This window comes from Myripristis murdjan, chromosome 1, assembly GCF_902150065.1.
Source record: "Myripristis murdjan chromosome 1, fMyrMur1.1, whole genome shotgun sequence".
In the NCBI taxonomy this organism is placed as follows: domain Eukaryota; kingdom Metazoa; phylum Chordata; class Actinopteri; order Holocentriformes; family Holocentridae; genus Myripristis; species Myripristis murdjan.
In genome coordinates, this window is record NC_043980.1 from 14,857,825 (window position 1) to 14,875,796 (window position 17,972).

At 40.6% G+C, this 17,972-nt stretch overlaps 2 protein-coding genes across 3 annotated transcripts in view; one reads left to right on the forward strand and one right to left on the reverse strand.

Annotated features, from left to right (window-relative positions):
• Positions 1-6,219: 6,219 nt before the first annotated feature.
• On the reverse strand, positions 6,220-10,158 carry mchr1a (melanin-concentrating hormone receptor 1a). 2 transcript variants are annotated; one of them, XM_030059602.1, is made up of 2 exons: positions 10,071-10,145; positions 6,220-8,143 (listed from the first exon to the last, which is right to left on the reverse strand). In XM_030059602.1, the coding sequence occupies exons 1-2, from the start codon at positions 10,120-10,122 to the stop codon at positions 7,122-7,124; spliced, it is 1,074 nt and encodes a 357-aa protein (XP_029915462.1). In that variant the 5' UTR covers positions 10,123-10,145; the 3' UTR covers positions 6,220-7,121. The 2 variants fall into 2 exon arrangements, 1 of the variants encoding a protein (XP_029915462.1); XR_003928744.1 differs by lacking the exon at positions 6,220-8,143 and adding an exon at positions 9,365-9,527 and having other exon boundaries at positions 10,071-10,158.
• A 1,172-nt stretch (positions 10,159-11,330) lies between these two features.
• Positions 11,331-17,972, forward strand: part of grb2a (growth factor receptor-bound protein 2a) — a 33,384-nt gene continuing 26,742 nt past the window's right edge. Inside the window, exon 1 of the mRNA XM_030064825.1 lies at positions 11,331-11,725. Coding sequence (XP_029920685.1) covers positions 11,648-11,725 — 78 coding nt within the window. The 5' untranslated portion in view covers positions 11,331-11,647. The remainder of the gene's footprint in view (positions 11,726-17,972) is intronic.

The window sequence follows — 17,972 nt, forward strand, 5'->3', positions numbered from 1 at the left end:
CCAGGTGCTGTGTGCTCTTAACCTCCTGATCACTGGGATGTTCCAGAGGGAGACAGGTGACCAGGCTGCATATAAATCAGCCGGATGGATGGCATCATCAAGCTTGCGTTAAACTTCATGGCCCCACCTGTTCATCAGCTGGATGGATGGTACCATGAAGCTGGCATCATAATATATCAAACTGCTGTATTTTGTAGCAGAACAGAAAAGGAAAAGAAAGGAGATTTACATGCTATTGCTAGCATGTCAAACACCATCACAACAATAGACTTCACATGCGCACATCAAAACTGACTTCCCAGTATTCTTTCAATATTCAAATAATAACATTCAGTGTCGCAAATAATTACACTCCATAAACATGAACTTAATCTTGCTCCTGAATGTGGTTTAGCTGGGAGAGACTGACAAATTGTGCTGAACAGCAGCAGTGTTGATCAAAGAGCTTTTCACATGACTGAATGAAAGTTAATTATTTTGCTATTTTCAACCAAATTATTTTTTTTTTCTCAGCAGCTTTCAGACCACTGCACATTTTAGTGCATTCAGTTTTATTATTTCTCCCATTGCCTTTATTGTGACGGGTTTCCACCAAAGTTACATGCAGACGTTGAAGAAAAAGGGCGCACATTAACAGACACAACCTATTACAAATATACTCATTATATGAAATTAATAGCCCAGACTGCATTTAGTAAAATGGAATCTGTTTCTGAAATGTGTTACTCCAGGTGAAGCTTTTACTTTGCCAGTGTGTGTGCATCAGGGGGGTGAACAAATAACCACTGCTCTTGTGCAGACAGATTACTTCCTCTTTACAGGGGGTGGGTTTGCAGCAGCAGCCTGGGGAAATATGCAGTAGAATGGTAAGGAAACCATGGAGAGAAAATACTAGGGCACTAGTTTGTCTGTGTCCGAGCTCTTATAGCAGTCCACCGGCAGTGACTCCCAGCAGGTACATGTGTCATTTCTCTGTATTCCACCTCTACACTGTGTGCTCTAGTTCTGTACCCTAATTCGTTATACGTGATGATGCTTAATCATTGCTCATACAAAATACTGTCTCTTCCAGGGTCCTGTGGTGTCTGACATAACATCAGGCCAAGCCAGTGTAATGTGCTCATGCTCATGCAGTATCTTGTGTGTGGGGCACCCCAGTGGTTCACCTGCCAGAGTGCATGCCATGAATCAAGGCTGAGTGCTTACTGCAGCAGCCTCGGCCATTTGTTCCATATCTTCCCCTCTCTCTCCCCTGCCGTTCCTGTCTCTCTCTGCTGACACTGTCAAATAAAGTAGAAATGCCAAAAAAAGTACCATCCCGTGTGTTTCATCTCTCAGTGAGTATTCTAACTGTCATGTAGAACAAGTTATGGCACTTAATTCTGTGCCAAGACCTTACGAGCCGAGTCACACAGGCTGCAATTGCATCATGTCACAGTTATTATGGCTCTAGCGCATGCATGATCATATGCTGATCTGTGATTCAAAGTCTGAGAGGTCTGGCTCAAACTCACCCTCACAGCCCCCACAGCTCCAGTTAATTGTGTGCACTTATTTTGCAGCAAAAGCTCTATTTCTACTGCCAAAATGAAGACCAAATGAAGAATGAAGAAATCTTTCAGACCCACAGTTCAAGTTTAATTAATGAACTGATTTTCACTTTTTCAGAGTTCTCTCGTTTTGCAAGACTTCCAACAAGACATCAGGGTGGATATTGTCCACCTACACAGGTTAACACAGAGGAGCTTCCTGCTCATGCACTGGTTGTCATCAGGGAATGGTTTGTTGCCCACCGAAGCATACTGATGGAGTTCCTCCCACCATAATCTCCATTCTTGAATTCTGAAATTTTTTTTGCATGGAGGCAGAAAGTACATGATCATTTGCCTCGAGACACAATGGCTTTGCTTGCTGCAGTGGATGCTGCTCACAGTTGATGGTTGTGACATACAAGGAGATTTTTCCCTTGCTGCATAGCAAAAGAAAATATCAAGTGTGAGATTTTGCTTCAGGTAAAAGACATTTACCTGATCAACATTCAGCCTTTTTTTTTTTTTTAATTTTGTTTTGTTTTGTTTTGTTTTGTTGCTGCAAGTGACTCCTGGCATGGGTCATTCAGGTGTGTACAAGAACCATTTTTCACTATTTTTACAATAGACCCTGCACTGTTGAAATCAGCACAGGGAATAAAGCAACGGGGGATAAAATAAACAGGGTGAGCCATCTGTAACTTTTAAGAGAGGAGCAGGTAATATAATTCCTGTTTCCAGCATTAAACAAACTACAGAAAAATCACATTCTGGTGAGCAGAACGCATTCAGTGTCAGTGAAAAAGTAGGACATAATTGAAACTTTGCAATAAAGAACACACTTCTATACTGACAAAACATCTAAATATTTCACCACATCACCATGGTTTTACTTTTCATTTTGGTGGCACTGACTTATTCATTGACATAATAATTAAATTCTGAAACATGAATTAAATGTATTAGGTGAGGTATGACCCTTTGCAGGTGAAATATGGTGCTGCACCTCATAAGCTATTTTTGTAAACACACCTGGAGCTGTGAGAATGTAAGAAATGTTTCAAGAAAGGAACAAAAGCAATTTAGAAGAACTCTAAACCGCTTATTTATCAACGGGTAATTAAAGATGTTATGTAGTAAGTCAACAAAGACATAATATGACAGATATGAAGCAGCCTACGCAGTTTAGCAGTATTGCAGGTGTTCAATTATATCTTAAAGCCTGCAGTTTATTAACAAAAATCATTATATCTCATCAGGTTGTCTTTATTATTTTTCAGTGTATCACTGAGGACCTGTGTAGCACATACTTTAATTTTAAATCAAATGAATATCTAGATAGGTGAAGGCAATCCTCTAACTTAGCAATGACTTTAAGAATTATTAGAATTAATTATAACATTTCATCTAAATGCAGCTCATACATAATGGCATATTTGCATTGGGCTAATGCAATATTTTGCAAGATAAAAATAAAACAACATGTTTCATAGGAGTACAGTTATGTCTGGTTTTGAGCAAAGAAAGTCTTTTTGATGATTTGCTAATTTTCTATTACCTTGAAATGAGCAGAATTTTGGAGTTTTTCATGTTTTCCCATTTTCCAGAGTTGAAGCTGAAAAACTGACTAGCTGATGCCAACAGTCTTACAGAATACCAAGCTTTATCAAATGCACTTTCAATGTGAAGAAACTCAGGTGACACAAAGTACTCCAAGACTTGACAAAAGAAAAAACCTTCGGGCTGCCAAATCAATGAGACAAAACCTGATTTCACAATAGTGCAGGTCAAACCAAAGTTCAAATCAACTGGATTAGGATTTTTACTGTCTGTCAGCTGATGGATAAAATTTAATCTGAAGTGAAGGTCGGCTATAAAGCAGCTGGTTAATGAATTAAAACTACCTGGAGGTTGATTGAGTTATGGCAATACTACAGAAATTCTACAGGTGACAATGTGAATGTGCATTCATTTCACCATTTAGATTTCTTTTTTTAAACCTCATCTGTCGTTTCTGACATACATCAGAGCCATGACAGTGAGAGAGTCCCAACCCACCTTCATATCCACGGGTCCAGCCTGTAATAATTTACAGGTGTGAAATGCATCTTTAGTAATTCACAGCGCATTAAAATGAGGCTGGAGTGAGCAAGACCGTCTACCTTTGCCAAAGTCTGGATTGTGAGGTCAGTCTTATGATGATGCCGCCAGTATGGCTGTAAAGTGAAGTAGCTATCGTCTCTTCATGTGCATCATGTACCCTGTGTAAACAGGAGTGTTTGCAATGAGGTCAGAAGCTGGGAACTCTAGACAATCAGTCAAGAGAATTCAAGTCAGTTAAATGATTTGACAAGAAGGCTGTTAATGTTGTCATATAAGAGCATGGGTCTGCAGATCAGTGTGGGGAGGTAGCAGCTGCATGCACAAACCAATCATCAAATTTGTAAATCACTGCAGTGTATAATTGGGGATGAGTTTGGCACCCAGCGTGCAATGTTGAATCCCAGGCTGCCTGGAGTTCACTCTTGTCGTGCTGTGGGTTGTGTCAGTCTGTAATAGGTTATTGTGTTTGACAGTTCTGGAGTTCTATTAAGTTTGCTGTTAAGACAGTCATATGTTCCCCAGTTGGGTGCAGACTGGTGTGAGTAGGCTGAGTTTAGTTCAGCTGAGGTCACGGGCTGGTTATAGGCCCCGAATACAGAAGCTATTGATGATAGGGTGCTTTGTACAAGAGCACCTGAGGTAAACTCTCCTTATTGTGGTGTTCCAGGACAACCTGTTCTTTATGTTTGTCCTGCCATAGCTTCCTGTAGCTAATTATAATTAATGTAATGTAATTATAATTATAAAACTCATTCTGAGCTTCACTGTTGATTTCACTCTTATTCTGAGATATTACCTGTGAATCACTAGTACACCCATTTCTACATTGTGTGTCTGCTTCGTTGATGTGTTTAAGTATTTTGTAGGTGAGCTGAGTGTAACCTGTCTGAGCCACTTTGGTGAGGTCCCTCCACTGCACACTGTGGCTCAGAGCCATTGGAACCACTGATGAGACTGGGTTTGCTGTGGCTGTGTGTGTGAGTATTTTCACCAATGCATCCCTTATTAACTTGGATTTAGTGTGGTACTATTGGCTTCCTCCTTACCAATCTGTCATGATGGCTGATAGCTAATAGATCAGATGCTGGAGTGAGGGCTAATGGTCTCCCAGACCATCTTGAGAGGGAGAGACTATCCTGGCTCCACTTCTGCTATAAGGGACAGGGAAAACTAGAAAGCTAGAAAAACAACAGTAACAAGTACCTATTGACACAATCAGACCCTTGCAGGCTTTAACAGAATACGTGAAATGAAGTCTACTGTTAAAAATGAAAGGAAAGAAGAGAACTTTCAGAGTGTTTGACAAGACAGTGTTTATGGTACACTGCTTGAATACCGAGGCCATCAAGTCTTTCCCCACTGACTGCCTCCAAACAGAATCATCGGTGGGGAAACTCAGTATAGGCCCAAATCACCAGAGGAGCACAACAGGGTTTCATTTTAAAATAATTACTTAGACTTTGCAGTTCAAAGAATGGTATCAGGCTGATTCACAAGGCTTAAGCCAACTGGAGAGTGTTCTCATTACTGGGGAAAATGGATGAAGCTGTCTATCAATTCCCAGAGCTCAACAAAGCCTGAAAATCCAACTACATTCAAGCTGCAACTATCATGCAATGCTCCTATCAAATTGATGCCATTGATCTCAAGAGCTGTTTGTCAGCAACGAGAGACAATACGATACAAATTTGTTTTATTAAAATTGGGGAAGAAAATAGGAATATGTCTCCAGTGGGATAAGCATCTTTATCCACATAACCTTACATTTTTTTTGTTAGTTATTATGAAACAAGACATTTCAACCATGGGCACAGTCATGAGAGACTGCTGCATGTAAAAAGGCTGTCGAAATCTATTATAGTGACAAATCTATTTTGTGGTTGGTAAGAACAAAATTATATTTACGAGCCGAATGACTGGATAAAGAGACAACTTGTCAGAAAACCATTAATCATAAATGACTCAACTATGAAAGGTCACATTTGCAAATATACAGTGCTAAGGCAGCACTAACAAAGCATTTTTGGTTGGTGATTAATTTCCATTTGACCTCTCTTTGTTCTCTTTAGTGCTTAGGTAGTAACAAGTAGTTAGAAAAAAAAATTGATTTGAACATTTTCACACTTTGGGTCCTTGTCAACCAGATCTCTATTTTTTTTTTTCATAATAAAGTATGTGTCATGCAGATGGATAAAATGTTGGCAAAGGAATGGCCAACAACATAAAATGTAATCCATCCGTTGTAGCAGTGCTCTGGATAAATGATCCAAAAGGGAACTTAATACATAACATTCACAGCACACATTAAATGAGGACATGTGCACATAATAACTTGAAATTGCTCTAAATGTTTCTGGTAATAAATTTTATACAATGCTCTTGTGTATCGTTTTGTTTTAACATTTATGAGGACAGGAAATGCGTCATGTTAAAAACAGGACACAGCTGAAAGTCTGTTAAAGACTTATAAAAGGAAATCCACAAGAAAAAAAAATATATATAAATATGCATGAGTATCCATGTGTTCCTAATTCATGTGCAACGTTTAAACACATTCATATTGATATTAAACTAATAATGACGATGCCACGGCTCACTGTCATTTTATTATTCACAACACTAAAGATAAGGATGGGCCCACAATATAACATTTGGTCAACAACGAGGGAACAAAGTCTCAAATTATTTGACAAGGCATTTTTCACTTTATAATACAAACAATAGAACAATATTAGTTACAACTTAATCTTAAGACACTAACAATAATACATATATATTTACCATACCCTTCCTTAAACATATAATAACACCATTAGGATTGTATGTGTTAATATATAATATCATCAGGACAACAGAAGCAATGTTTGATAAGCTTTCAATACACGGTCACGCAAAACAAAAATGCAATGAATAAAAATGCAAAATGATGGGATTTGGTTTTCAGTTCTTTTTGTGATTTCAGGATGCCTAAAATCATTTACATTCACTACTGGAAAAACAAATCCATTCTTATTATAATACAAGTGTGAAACTGAGGGACTGACTTCATCACTTCATTACTGTCCTTAGAAAATGCTGTTGGACAAGCCCCCTGTTATTTTAAAAGGATCTTTCAGAATCCCTTCACTTTAGCTTCTGAAATGACGTCTATTTTTGCAGTGCTCATAACTCATTACATGTGTTCCCATCCAATTAACTACAACTGTATCAAGTTATTATCTTCCATTGCACTGCACTCTGAGGTACAGCTGCAAACTGTGACATGCAATGCTGCATGAATGCACAATGAAAAAATGTACACTGTTTGTGTAAGGTGTGTCAAGGCTGTATGCCCTGCATTGTCCGCTTAGCTGAGTGTTAAGTCCTGCTGTCTGTGTATAATGGTTGCCAATATCAATTATAATCACTGAGAGTTTCTGATGTGTGTGCAGGTTTTCTTGTACCATAATTGTACTGACCAACTATAGTGATTCTGATTCTTATTGTGATTCAGTGTGCAGCCATATTAGCTTGAATGAGCTCCCGGGACGAAGCCTCATGCTGAACTCCTTCAGGTGCCATTCTCAGATTGACGCTGCCACCATCTGTGGTGCTGGGGTTGACACGAAACTTTCTGTTCACGGGGCGTACAGCCCTGAGGAACTGCTTCTTGAAGGTCTCACTGAGGATAATGTAGAGGAAAGGGTTGATGCAACTGTTGGCATAGCCCATACTGATGGCTATGTTGTAAGCAAAGGAAAAAGCCAGACTCGGGTTCTGCACCCCGAGGTGGACCAGCTGGAGGATGTAGTACGGGGCCCAGCAGATGAAGAAAGCCAGGCAGATGGCCACTGCCATTCGAGTCACTTTTCTTGTGCGCACCCGCAAACTCCGTGGAGGCAGCGGGGCCACACTGGTGGACATGTGCTGGAGGATCTTGAAGAAGACCACGCAGATTATGGCCAAGGGTAGAGCGAAGGCCAAGAAGAACTGATAGAGCGTAAACCAGTATGTGTCAGTGACTGGGTTGGGGAGAAGCAGAGCACAGCCCACCAGGCCATCTGGCAGGGGCATTAGGCCGGCATACATCCACACGGGGATGATGGTGAGCAGGGACAGAACCCACACCAGGCTAATGACCAGAGCAGCCACGCAAGGTGTGCGCACGTAGTTGAAGCGGATGGGATGAACCGTAGCCAGGTAGCGGTCGAGGGTCATTGCAGTGAGTATGTAAGTACTGACAATTTGGCTATTGGAGTCAAGTGCAGTAATGACTGTGCACATTGTGGCCCCAAAGTGCCAGGCGCCGTTGCCCAGCAACTGGTGGATGAGGAATGGCATCCCAAGGAGGAACAGGAGATCAACAATGGATAAGTTGAAGATGAAGATGTCTGGAACTGTCTGCTTGGCACGGCACTTGGTCTTTTTCATGATGGTGTAGATGACAATGCAGTTACCCAGGATGCCCAGAAGGCAGATGATGCCAAAGATGATAGGGAGGATGGCACTGCAGTGTGGGGCCCCGTCCACAGCTAGAGACAAGAGGGGGTGGGGGCAGCAGTTGAGAATAGCCAACAGTGAATAGCCTTCAGTCATATCATGCCTTAACACATTGTACACTATTAGTGATATGGTATCATATCATGTTAGACTGTATTGTAGCCTTTATGACATCATTTTATACAGTATATCTTTATAATACAAGCTTACACATTTGTATCACATTTTATCAGTCAAGAGTAGGATAGGAGTATTAACAATGCTGGTTTCCCAGAGGATTATGGGAACGCAGTTTTATTATCCCAGGATCCGCTGAAAGAATTTCTCACTTCCTCTTGTTGGATAATTTTCATCAAACAGCTAATTGTGTGTTCTGGCACATTTCACACAGCACAAAGCAAAGACAGATGATGATGATAATGATGATGATGACAGTAGAATAAACACGCATTAATCTTTGTTAATAATAATAATTTTTAAAAAGTGGACAGAGTTTATACCTACATGTAACAAATCCAAAACCACTCAGGGGTGTCAACTTCTTTACATTGATTATTCTGAGTAGTAGTGATATGAATATGATATATTTTTTTAGCCTCCAGAGAGGGAAAAAAAAGAAACAGTTTTGAACCTGACAATTTTCATTTGTCGCTAGTGATAGTTTTTTTTTTTTTTTTTTTTTTTTCCCAGCTTTGCATTTCAGGATATTTCCCACAGAATGTGTGATTTTAAAAGATCACAGTCTATGAGAGAGGGGGGTGGGCTGTGAAAGCTGGTATAACAGGATTACTTGTAAGGCGACATAAGGACAAGAAAAAAAAAAAAAGAAAATGAAAATGACCTATATAAACGTTTAAATATACATGTTACAAAAAGAATATAAATAATTATCTTCGAAAATGACTTGCTTGTAAAGAAAATAGTCGGTATACTTTGCTGATGATATTTTACCTACCTGATGTTGAGGAATTGGCATCTTCAAGAGAACCATTCAGGAAATCCATTGGTAAAAAAAAAAAAAAAAATGTATTTATATATATCCAAAGGCAGCTCAGTTAAAAAAGAAAAGAAAAGAAAAAAGTGTCAACAGGTGTTTGCTTGCCCAGTAAACAAAAATAACAGCATCTGAAGTACTACCTTCCCCTTGTTCTCTTTAATTAGTCAAGTTTATTTTGTTATTATTATTATTATTATTATTTTACAGCATAAGCATGTCATCCATTACCACAGTGATGAGCGTCTTGCCTTCAGTGATGACATAAAAATAAAATATCCAGCGGCGCACCACAGAGGAGCTCCACTGAGTCTCCGCTCGGATGTGTCGCTCCTCCAGCGCGGAGTTGAGGCTGCGTTGCGGTTTTACTCTCAAGTGATGTTCAACAGCAAAGGTAATTGAGGTGGATGGCTTTTTCACTCCTGGAAATTCAAGTGTTGATCAAAGATTTCCCTTGCTGGCGCCCAAAACAAATTCAACAGTATATTACCATATTAAAGAATCCTGCTTGGAAAAAATGTGCGCTCAGGATAGACACATGACACACATGTCCAATAGAATAGACTACCCAGTGTTGTCATGAATAAGTAATACTGTTTTGAAAAATTAGCCCAGAAATGTACTCCTCCAGCAAGTGAGTGCACAAAATAGATGAGCGGAAGCTGAAATAAATCAGCAGAAAATTGGGAGGATGTCGGCTATTCCCGATGTTTCTCGTAAATGTCATCAGCTGTAAATTCTAGTACTATACTTTGAATCTCACCTATATATTTAAAGCATGATCAATGTCGTTTGTTTTTTTTTTCTTACTTTGTGAGATTTAAAGAGCAACCGGTGCGGCTTTGACTGACGGGTCCAGAAAAGGTGCAATCTAATTTTACCAGACTGACTGCAGGGTAATTAACCATATCTATACTCTTTCCTATTCACTTGCAAATTAATCCACCAACTGCTTTGCAAATTACCTAGACAGCACGGTTGGATCCATTCCCCATATGGATGAGTTTTCGTTTTCATCCACAAGATGTCTCTCCTGCCTCTCATTTGGAGTCCTCACACGTCCCTTTCACGGAAATTGAATATGACCATGTCAGGCTGCGTGGGTCACAAATAGGCCCCCGAGGAGCTTCGCGAAGTGTTGCGCAATCAAAGGTGACTCATCTGGCAGCGTAATTAAGAATGTGACATGCTTAGAGAAAGGAGTAAACCAAAGACACTGGATAAATCCGGACTGCAGGTGTGAGAATGTGGAATGGTGTGTGTGTGTGTGTGTGTGTGTGTGTGTGTGTGTGAGAGAGAGAGAGAGAGAGAGAGAGAGAGAGAAAGAGAGAGAGAGAGAGCACAGCCAGGGCAACGTGTCCCAGTGACACCAGTGACTCCCCCACAAGTCCTCAAGCCAGGTTTTTGTTCCAGCTCTACTCTTGCACACCTGACCCAATTAAGACCCATGCACCTTCATGCATATCCTGCTCAGGTCGATCTGTTCCAGCCAATCAGCATGAAGCCTTTAAATGAATCAGGTTTTGAAAGAGTAAAGCTGAAACAAGAACCTCCAGGACAGGGGGGTATTGAGGACTGGGTTGGGAACCCTAACCCTAGCCATAGTGACATTTAATGACATCAGAATACCAGTCTAGTTGGATAAATAAGGGGTTAAAATTACCGAAGAGGAAGTGGTATTTCAATATTAGCTGATAGCCTACATTTACAAATTGGCACACATGACAATTAACATCACATCGTCTTAAACTGGTTACCAGTGGCTTTAAAAAAAATGCATGTTATGGCATGATAAGCATGTGGTTATGTGTAGAGCAGAGACTCACAGGTTTCAGTACACAATTTAAAGTTAACCATTATGTAGAAAAAAATAAGAGAAATTGTTTCAGGGACGGGGAGCTGCTGCTGACTGAGGTTTCACTGTGCACTGTTTTCACCGCACCTGTACACTCAGCCTACCTGGGACATGACAGATGGCACCTCTAAGAACAAAATCTCACGGCCGAATCGATTTATTGGTCGGTAACTGAAATGAAAACATTCGGTTACTCTAAGCAGCGCACTGACAGACTCAAAAACCATTTCAGTCTCCGGCCAGCAACTCTTTACATACTCCCGTTGGTTACTGTACGGCCCTGTCCTCTCACATGCCATTGGCTAATTAATGAGAGCGTGCTCTGTAATTGGCCCGAGGAAACGTCAATCCAGTGGTTTCCTTCCTCCGCCGGTCCCAGTCAGCTTTAATGTATGTTGCATTGTCTGGGCGAGGCGGCATGTCAAACAGCAGCCGCTCTATAAAGGGGGAATTGTCTTGTGCTGCTCCGTGAACGATACACACTATTGTGCAGTAACAAACCTAAAATTATCTGGAATAGCCTTTTTTAATTTTTTTGGTTTTTTTTTTTTAGTTTCTAGAGAGAAAACGTGAGCAGTGGGCTCTGTGATTAACAAGCGCTGTATCATTTGATTTATTTCTTGGAGCTGTAATAAATTCTCCGCTAGAAACTTGAAAGGGGCCTGAGAGTTTGTGAGTTTTTGCTCCATGGAGGCCGTGGCCAAGACCGACTTTACTGCGGCATCAGACGAGGAGCTGAGTTTTACACGTGGGAGTATATTAAAGGTAAGTGGGCCTGTCATTTCGTTGTGGTGCGCAAAATATCAGTGCAAGTGTGCAGCTGTGAGACACGTCTCTTATCCGTCATTTCAGAATGACTCAGTGGGACAGAAACAGCTTCAATGCTGTGTGCTCTTTGTATGAATCCGAATCTGGTCATCATTTTTGAATGAATTCAGAATTTATTATGACAGCTTCACAGAGCTGACAGACAGTTTTAATTAAAATGATATCACCAAACATTTTTTATTACTTTCTGGACAAAATTTGTCAGTATGTAATAATGTAATCTGACAGATTAATTCATAGGCTTTTCACTACCCGCACAAACAGTTGGAGGCTTTAAAACTCAAGATGAAAGCCAAGTCTAAATAGTTTGCCACCCTTGAGAGGTAGACTTACAACAACAAAAACAAAACAAAAAAGATAAACAAATATAATTATTACCTGTCCAAACTTTGTGACAAAACTAGACTTTTATAGAACATTTTAGTGGTGAGATATCAGAACAGGAAGTCTCCAGTAGGCCTATTCCCATCCTTTCTGATTTCTCTGCTGAGCAGTGGAATATTGAGAGTGCTGCTGTTTGTGTGTGTGTGTGTGTGTGTGTGTGTGTGTGAGAAAGGAGACACACAGAGAGAGAGTAAATCTGGCAGTATGTTTACAGCCACTTTCCTTCTCTGGCACCTGGACAGCTCTGTAATTTTAGGCGTCTGTCAGAACAAAACTCCCACTCACATCAGCTTTGACAGTGGAGCGCTCCATCTGCGCAGCAAAGTGTATGCAGGCTGTCAATGTTTTGGGGCAGTGACCTGAGCATGTGTTGCAGTTGCTGGCCTTGTTAAAATGCTTCTTGCCAGATTTATCCCCTGACACCGAGCTTAATCTGAAAACTTTGCTGTTAAAACATTACTGTACAGCAGCTATGGTTGTTTGTTTTGCCTCCTACACCCTGTGCCTTATTACTGTTTCTCTTGAATTTGAATGGAGCACAGAGTAATCTGTGCCCTCTCTGACCCCAACACACTTCCTGTCCCTTAGAATCACCATGGCATGTACAAGAAATGAGTATGCAAGCTGTTTAGAGACCAAACAAGAACGTATTTGAGTTTCTTCAACTTCTGGTAGTAACAAAGTTTTGCTTAGAGAGTATGGACTAGACAGCAGCGGTTTTAGAGGCAAAAATCTCATCATCTGGTGGTGAATAATCATTGATATTTATCATCAACTGTAACAGAGCCTCACAGATGTTTTAAAGGTAATTTTTTAGAGTGGGACAGCATAAAAAACAATATTGACTCTAAGTATTGCTGCAGTTTTTAATGGGAACAGTCTCATTTAAAAAAAAAAAAAAGTGATTCAGACAGCCTTTTTATGCAGTATTTTGCTCCTGTGTAGAACTGTGGTTGGCAGGTCAAGTTGGACACTGGAGAAAAATGTTCATTACATTCAAATTCTCCAAATTTCCTGTTTTTTGAAGCCGTCAGAGACATTAAATAGAAAACCCAGATTTTCTGGAAAAAAACAGGATTTTTTTCGTTATTTCATGCAGCCCTGCCCCCAGTCACTAAAACAAGTTCAGCTTGAAACTCTCATGCCCCAGGACAGATCTGCCAAAGCTGTCACTCCTCCACCTTTTTATCTGTCAAGCCTGTAAATGAGGCTGTCTGCTGAAGGATGCTTGATGAAGATAGTAGGAGGCATTTTAGCAATGAGTGCATGGTGATTTGTGCAAACACACGGCAACACACTTAGATGGAGACACACACACACACACACACACACATATGCACCAGCATGGGAAGACACACAGACTAGATCAAATCAGCATTACACACAACAGAAACTAGTTGGTTGCTGTGACAGCCTACACTGATCACCCAAGGGGCCAAACCAACAGATGTCCCACTCCCTTGCAGTGTCTGTCAGTGAATTCTGGCCCCTTGAGAAACTTCAGAATGGAAAGCTTTTAATCCAAGCTGTGCTGAAGCCTACTGCAGAGAAGTGCCAGCTTGTCCAAGTCCCCAGGGCCTGAGTATGGCTGCGGTTGGCAGCTCTTTAAAATATTTATCGCCCAAGAGTGTTAAGTGTGTGTTTTTGTGCAGTGGCAACTGTTGGCTGGTAAAACCCTTTACCCTGCAGCCCGGATCTCAGCGCTCCACTCCCTCCGAGTTGTGCAAGCGTTCCGTCAGCTTCTTGGAAAGGCTCTGTTGCAAGCCTCCATGCATGCCAGATCCTGGGGATGAAGGGAGGAAAGGAGGCGGCAGGGTGGGTGGCGACTGGTAAGATAAGTGGATGAAGAGAACATTGTCGAAACATTGGAGCAGACTCAGGAATGTTAGCTATCATTCTTAATTAAATAATAGACCACAGAGGATGGGCTTGCATGGTCAGGTCTTCCTGAATTCACTGAAGCCACAAGCCGTTAATACGCCATGTGATTCAGTTACTTTCATTTTCAAATTGTGCAAAAGCCATTCCTGTGGTACCTTGGATGTCTTGTAATGGAAGGTTACGCAACACCAATAGATTTTAAGAATGGCAAAGAAAAACATTAACACTAACCCAAAGAATACCGCCCACACCAGCCTCTCTACCACCCCCCTCAAAAAACAAACAAACAAACAAAAATAAATAAAATTGCTATCAAAAGGGCAACCATTAATTTGAACATTTAACCACTCTGAGATAGTTCTGAAAATAGTTGACCAAAATCTTCTGAGCAGAAGTTCAGAATGCAGGTAAAAGAGTTACAGGCCCATTGGAGCAGCCGGTGCACATGAGCTGACATTATGGTAGAGTTCAGCCAAACGACTATCAGACAAATAGGCTTTGTGTGTTAGTTTGAGCTGAATGAAACTCAGATGTGCGCAGGAGGAAGAGCGAATGACCACCATTCATCATTCAACTCCACTCCAAGCTCTAGCTCCCATTTATTCGTAGCCTTGGAAGAAGAATCATTGTCCATAACACCACTATAGATGTAAGTTGTACTCTTCAAAGTTTGCAAATGCTGATTTTAATATGACGTGTGATCCGGTTACTCTCAAACTGCACAAAAGCATGTGATGCTTTGGATGTCTTGATCATTTCCTCTGCCAGTCCTGTATTCCTAGGTTTATTAATATACTTTCCATTGGTATGTGATCCTTTCATCATTTAATCAAAAAAAGAAATAGTTCATAGACTTTGCAATTGCTGTGGAAAAAGTGTCTTTTGTAATTTATTCGTGTAGCCGGTGGTTTAGGTAATGTGCTACAATTTTCCTGAAGCCTCTTGACATTGACGAGATGAGGCAAGAACACTTTGCCACAAAAGCTAATTCATAGTGTGGTGAATGCTGGCTGGGAAGATAAGTGGATGAAGAGAACACAGTCAAAGCATTGGAGCAGATTCATGAACATTGGCTCTCGTTCTCAATTGAATAATAGACCACTCTATGAATTTGTACTCTTCAAACTTTGCAAGTGCTGATTTTGATATGAAGTGATTCACTTACTCTCAAATTGTACAAATGCCATACATATGATGCTTTGGATGTCTTGATCATTTCCTCTGTAAGTCCTGTGGTCTCTCTTGGCACAGGTACAAAGTCTGGAGAGGTTCATTTCCAGTTTTAATGTGAACCGATCTAGATTTGACCTAACTATGAAGCACCGTGCATTTTGTGCAGAAGCTGTTCCTGTAGCTCAGGTGCATATTATGGACTGACTTTCCAAATGTGTTTGTACAATAAAGTGAAATAGAAAAAAAAAAAAAAAAACTTAAGTAGACACTTCTTTTCTCCACTTTTCACCCTCTCAACCAATATCTGTCTGACCCTGACCAATCAACTGGCTGACAGGTCCCACGTGGCTTCTTGATACTTTTATTTCCAGAGTGAAATCAAACTGAAACAAATGAACAGTGCAAAAAAGTTCACCTTTTCCACCGATTCATACCACAGCAAACGGACTGTAGGTGTGAAAATGCCCTGAGGCTTCCTCCAGAGCAGAGCTGCCATGACAGACTAAGAGTGGGGGCAGTCCAATTGCAACATGAGCTCAGTTTTTATTCCTGCTGCCACCGTTTGATTGACTATTTAACAGCACCTCTTGTCCTCCACTAGGTTCAGCAAATGGCAATAATAGTCACTGTTCTGGTAGAAAGTCATGCCAATTATGTGGTGTTCCTGGATAGAAATCCACCCTTTTATGGAGGATCATTTTTTGGGGCAGTGGAATGATTATGCTTTTCAGTCACATGTTAATCGCATCGTAATCATGAATTAATTATGATTAATGACATATTTAGAATGTATTCAATTATTTGCTTTCTTCTCCAGCTCTGTTTAGCAGCTGCATCGCTCAATTCTTCTGTGGTGACAGATTTGACCCTTATACACTCTTATATACTGCATTCAACAGAAGGAACTTTGCAGCATAAACATGTTTGGCATTTAGATGATATTTTAAATTCTGTGTGCTCTGACACAACAACATTTAAGTGTTGCAGTACTTCCATAGGACTTTATTTCTGTCCAGAAATCCATAGAGAAGCTTCTTGAAAGGCCCTCAGATTTATCACAGGCCTAATTATTTTACAAATCTAGAGAGGAGAGTGCTTCCGGCTAAATATGGGGCTTTAGCCAGCGATAACGTCAGTCATGACCTTTCTTACATCAGCTCTACTAGGACAAGCCTCCAAAGTGTTGAGAGTTCAATAAGTAAGCTACAGAAGTGTTAACTATGAGAACATCTGTTAATCTGTTGTTGTAGCACTTGTAAGACCTGTAGTTATCTCAGAGCCAAAAAGCAGGATATTTTCACAGTCGGTGGTCTCACCAGGTTTAGGATAATATCAATATTCTACAAGGGGAACTAAAGCCCACCCACTGCTGCTGGAATGTTTAACTGTGGAGAACGCAGCCTTTTGTTGACTCTTTGGAGCTTAAGAATACTCAATAATTAATAATACTAAATGAGAAAATCCCTGTTTTTATCATGCCTTTAACACACCAGCACCCTCCTCAACTCTTGTTTCATTGATTATTTTGCATGGGACCATCCTTCTCTCTCCAGACTTGTCCTCATTTCTCACAACAGAGAGACATATACAGCAATAAATACATTTCATCTGAACTGAGATCATTTGAGAGAAATTGGTTGCGCGGCACAGTACAAAAATAGTCATCTTTGTCCAAGCATCAGCAGTTTCCCACAACAGGTTCACCTCCCATAGTCCTAACAGCTATTCCAGTGTCAGTAAGGAGCAAATTATTTCCGTTTCGAATCCCGCCCAGGCTATTTCACGCACAGGGGCGGATTGTTGAAGCTTTATTACTCAAGCTCTAGGGACAGTCAACATTAAATGACTCTTGGTGCTTTGAGACTGTCCTCTGAGGTTCCTGTGAGGTCCCTTTATGGACTCTACCTGTCTGTTAGACTTTATCATTAGTACATTCGCATTGCTGCGTCTATTGTTATCAGCTTTCTCCTTACAACCCCCCTCCCACCAACACCACCACACTTTGGATGTTGAGCTCTTTGGCAAGAAGATTACAGGATGTCGCAGGAGGAAATGCACCCAAATCAATTGTGGCCATTTTTAGAGTGGCTGCAGGACACAGTAATCTATTTCATGTTTCTCTGACAGCCACACAGCTCCCGCCCTCCCTAAGGCTTCAGCTAATAAAAGTTAGAAAGGCAACTTCACTCAACCATCATTTTCCTTACACCTTTTTCTTTCCATCAGACGGACAGAGTGGGAGGGAGGCAGGAAATGTGAAGCTCTGGAGAAATGGTTCTGTTTATTTTGTTTCCTTTGTGACTCACCGATAGCGAAGGAGGAGATGATGAATATCCACATGCACTTAAATTGAAGGAAAAAATGAGGCAAGAAAGTAAGAAGGAAGTAGTTACTCTTATTGGAATACCTCCATCCCTCATTTTCAGATAACTAACCTTGTCACCTTTATCTTGTGTATGTAACACAGAGCTGTGGATTGAAATGCCAGAGCCACAGTTACAAAGAGAGTTTATTATGTTTTATTATGCTACTCAGGCTTCTGTTAGTGAACTGCTCCAAGTAAAAAAAAGAGTGTGATGCAATGTGAGATACTGGAAGCAGGAAACAAGTAGGAATCTTCAGAAAATACTTGGATTAAGCAAAAGATGAATAAAAACAAAACAGGTGATTACTCCAGTCATGGTACAAAGTTATTATAATTTTGCTTAAGGTTCCTTTCCCATTTTGGATAATGTAATGTGCAGAG

Coding starts and splice junctions, on each gene's coding strand:
- mchr1a (XM_030059602.1), bottom strand. CDS start 10,122: ATGAAAACGAAAACTCATCCATATGGGGAATGGATCCAACCGTGCTGT. Junction 8,144..10,070: donor GATCCAACCGTGCTGTCTAG/GTAATTTGCAAA, acceptor TCTTGTCTCTAG/CTGTGGACGGGGCCCCACAC.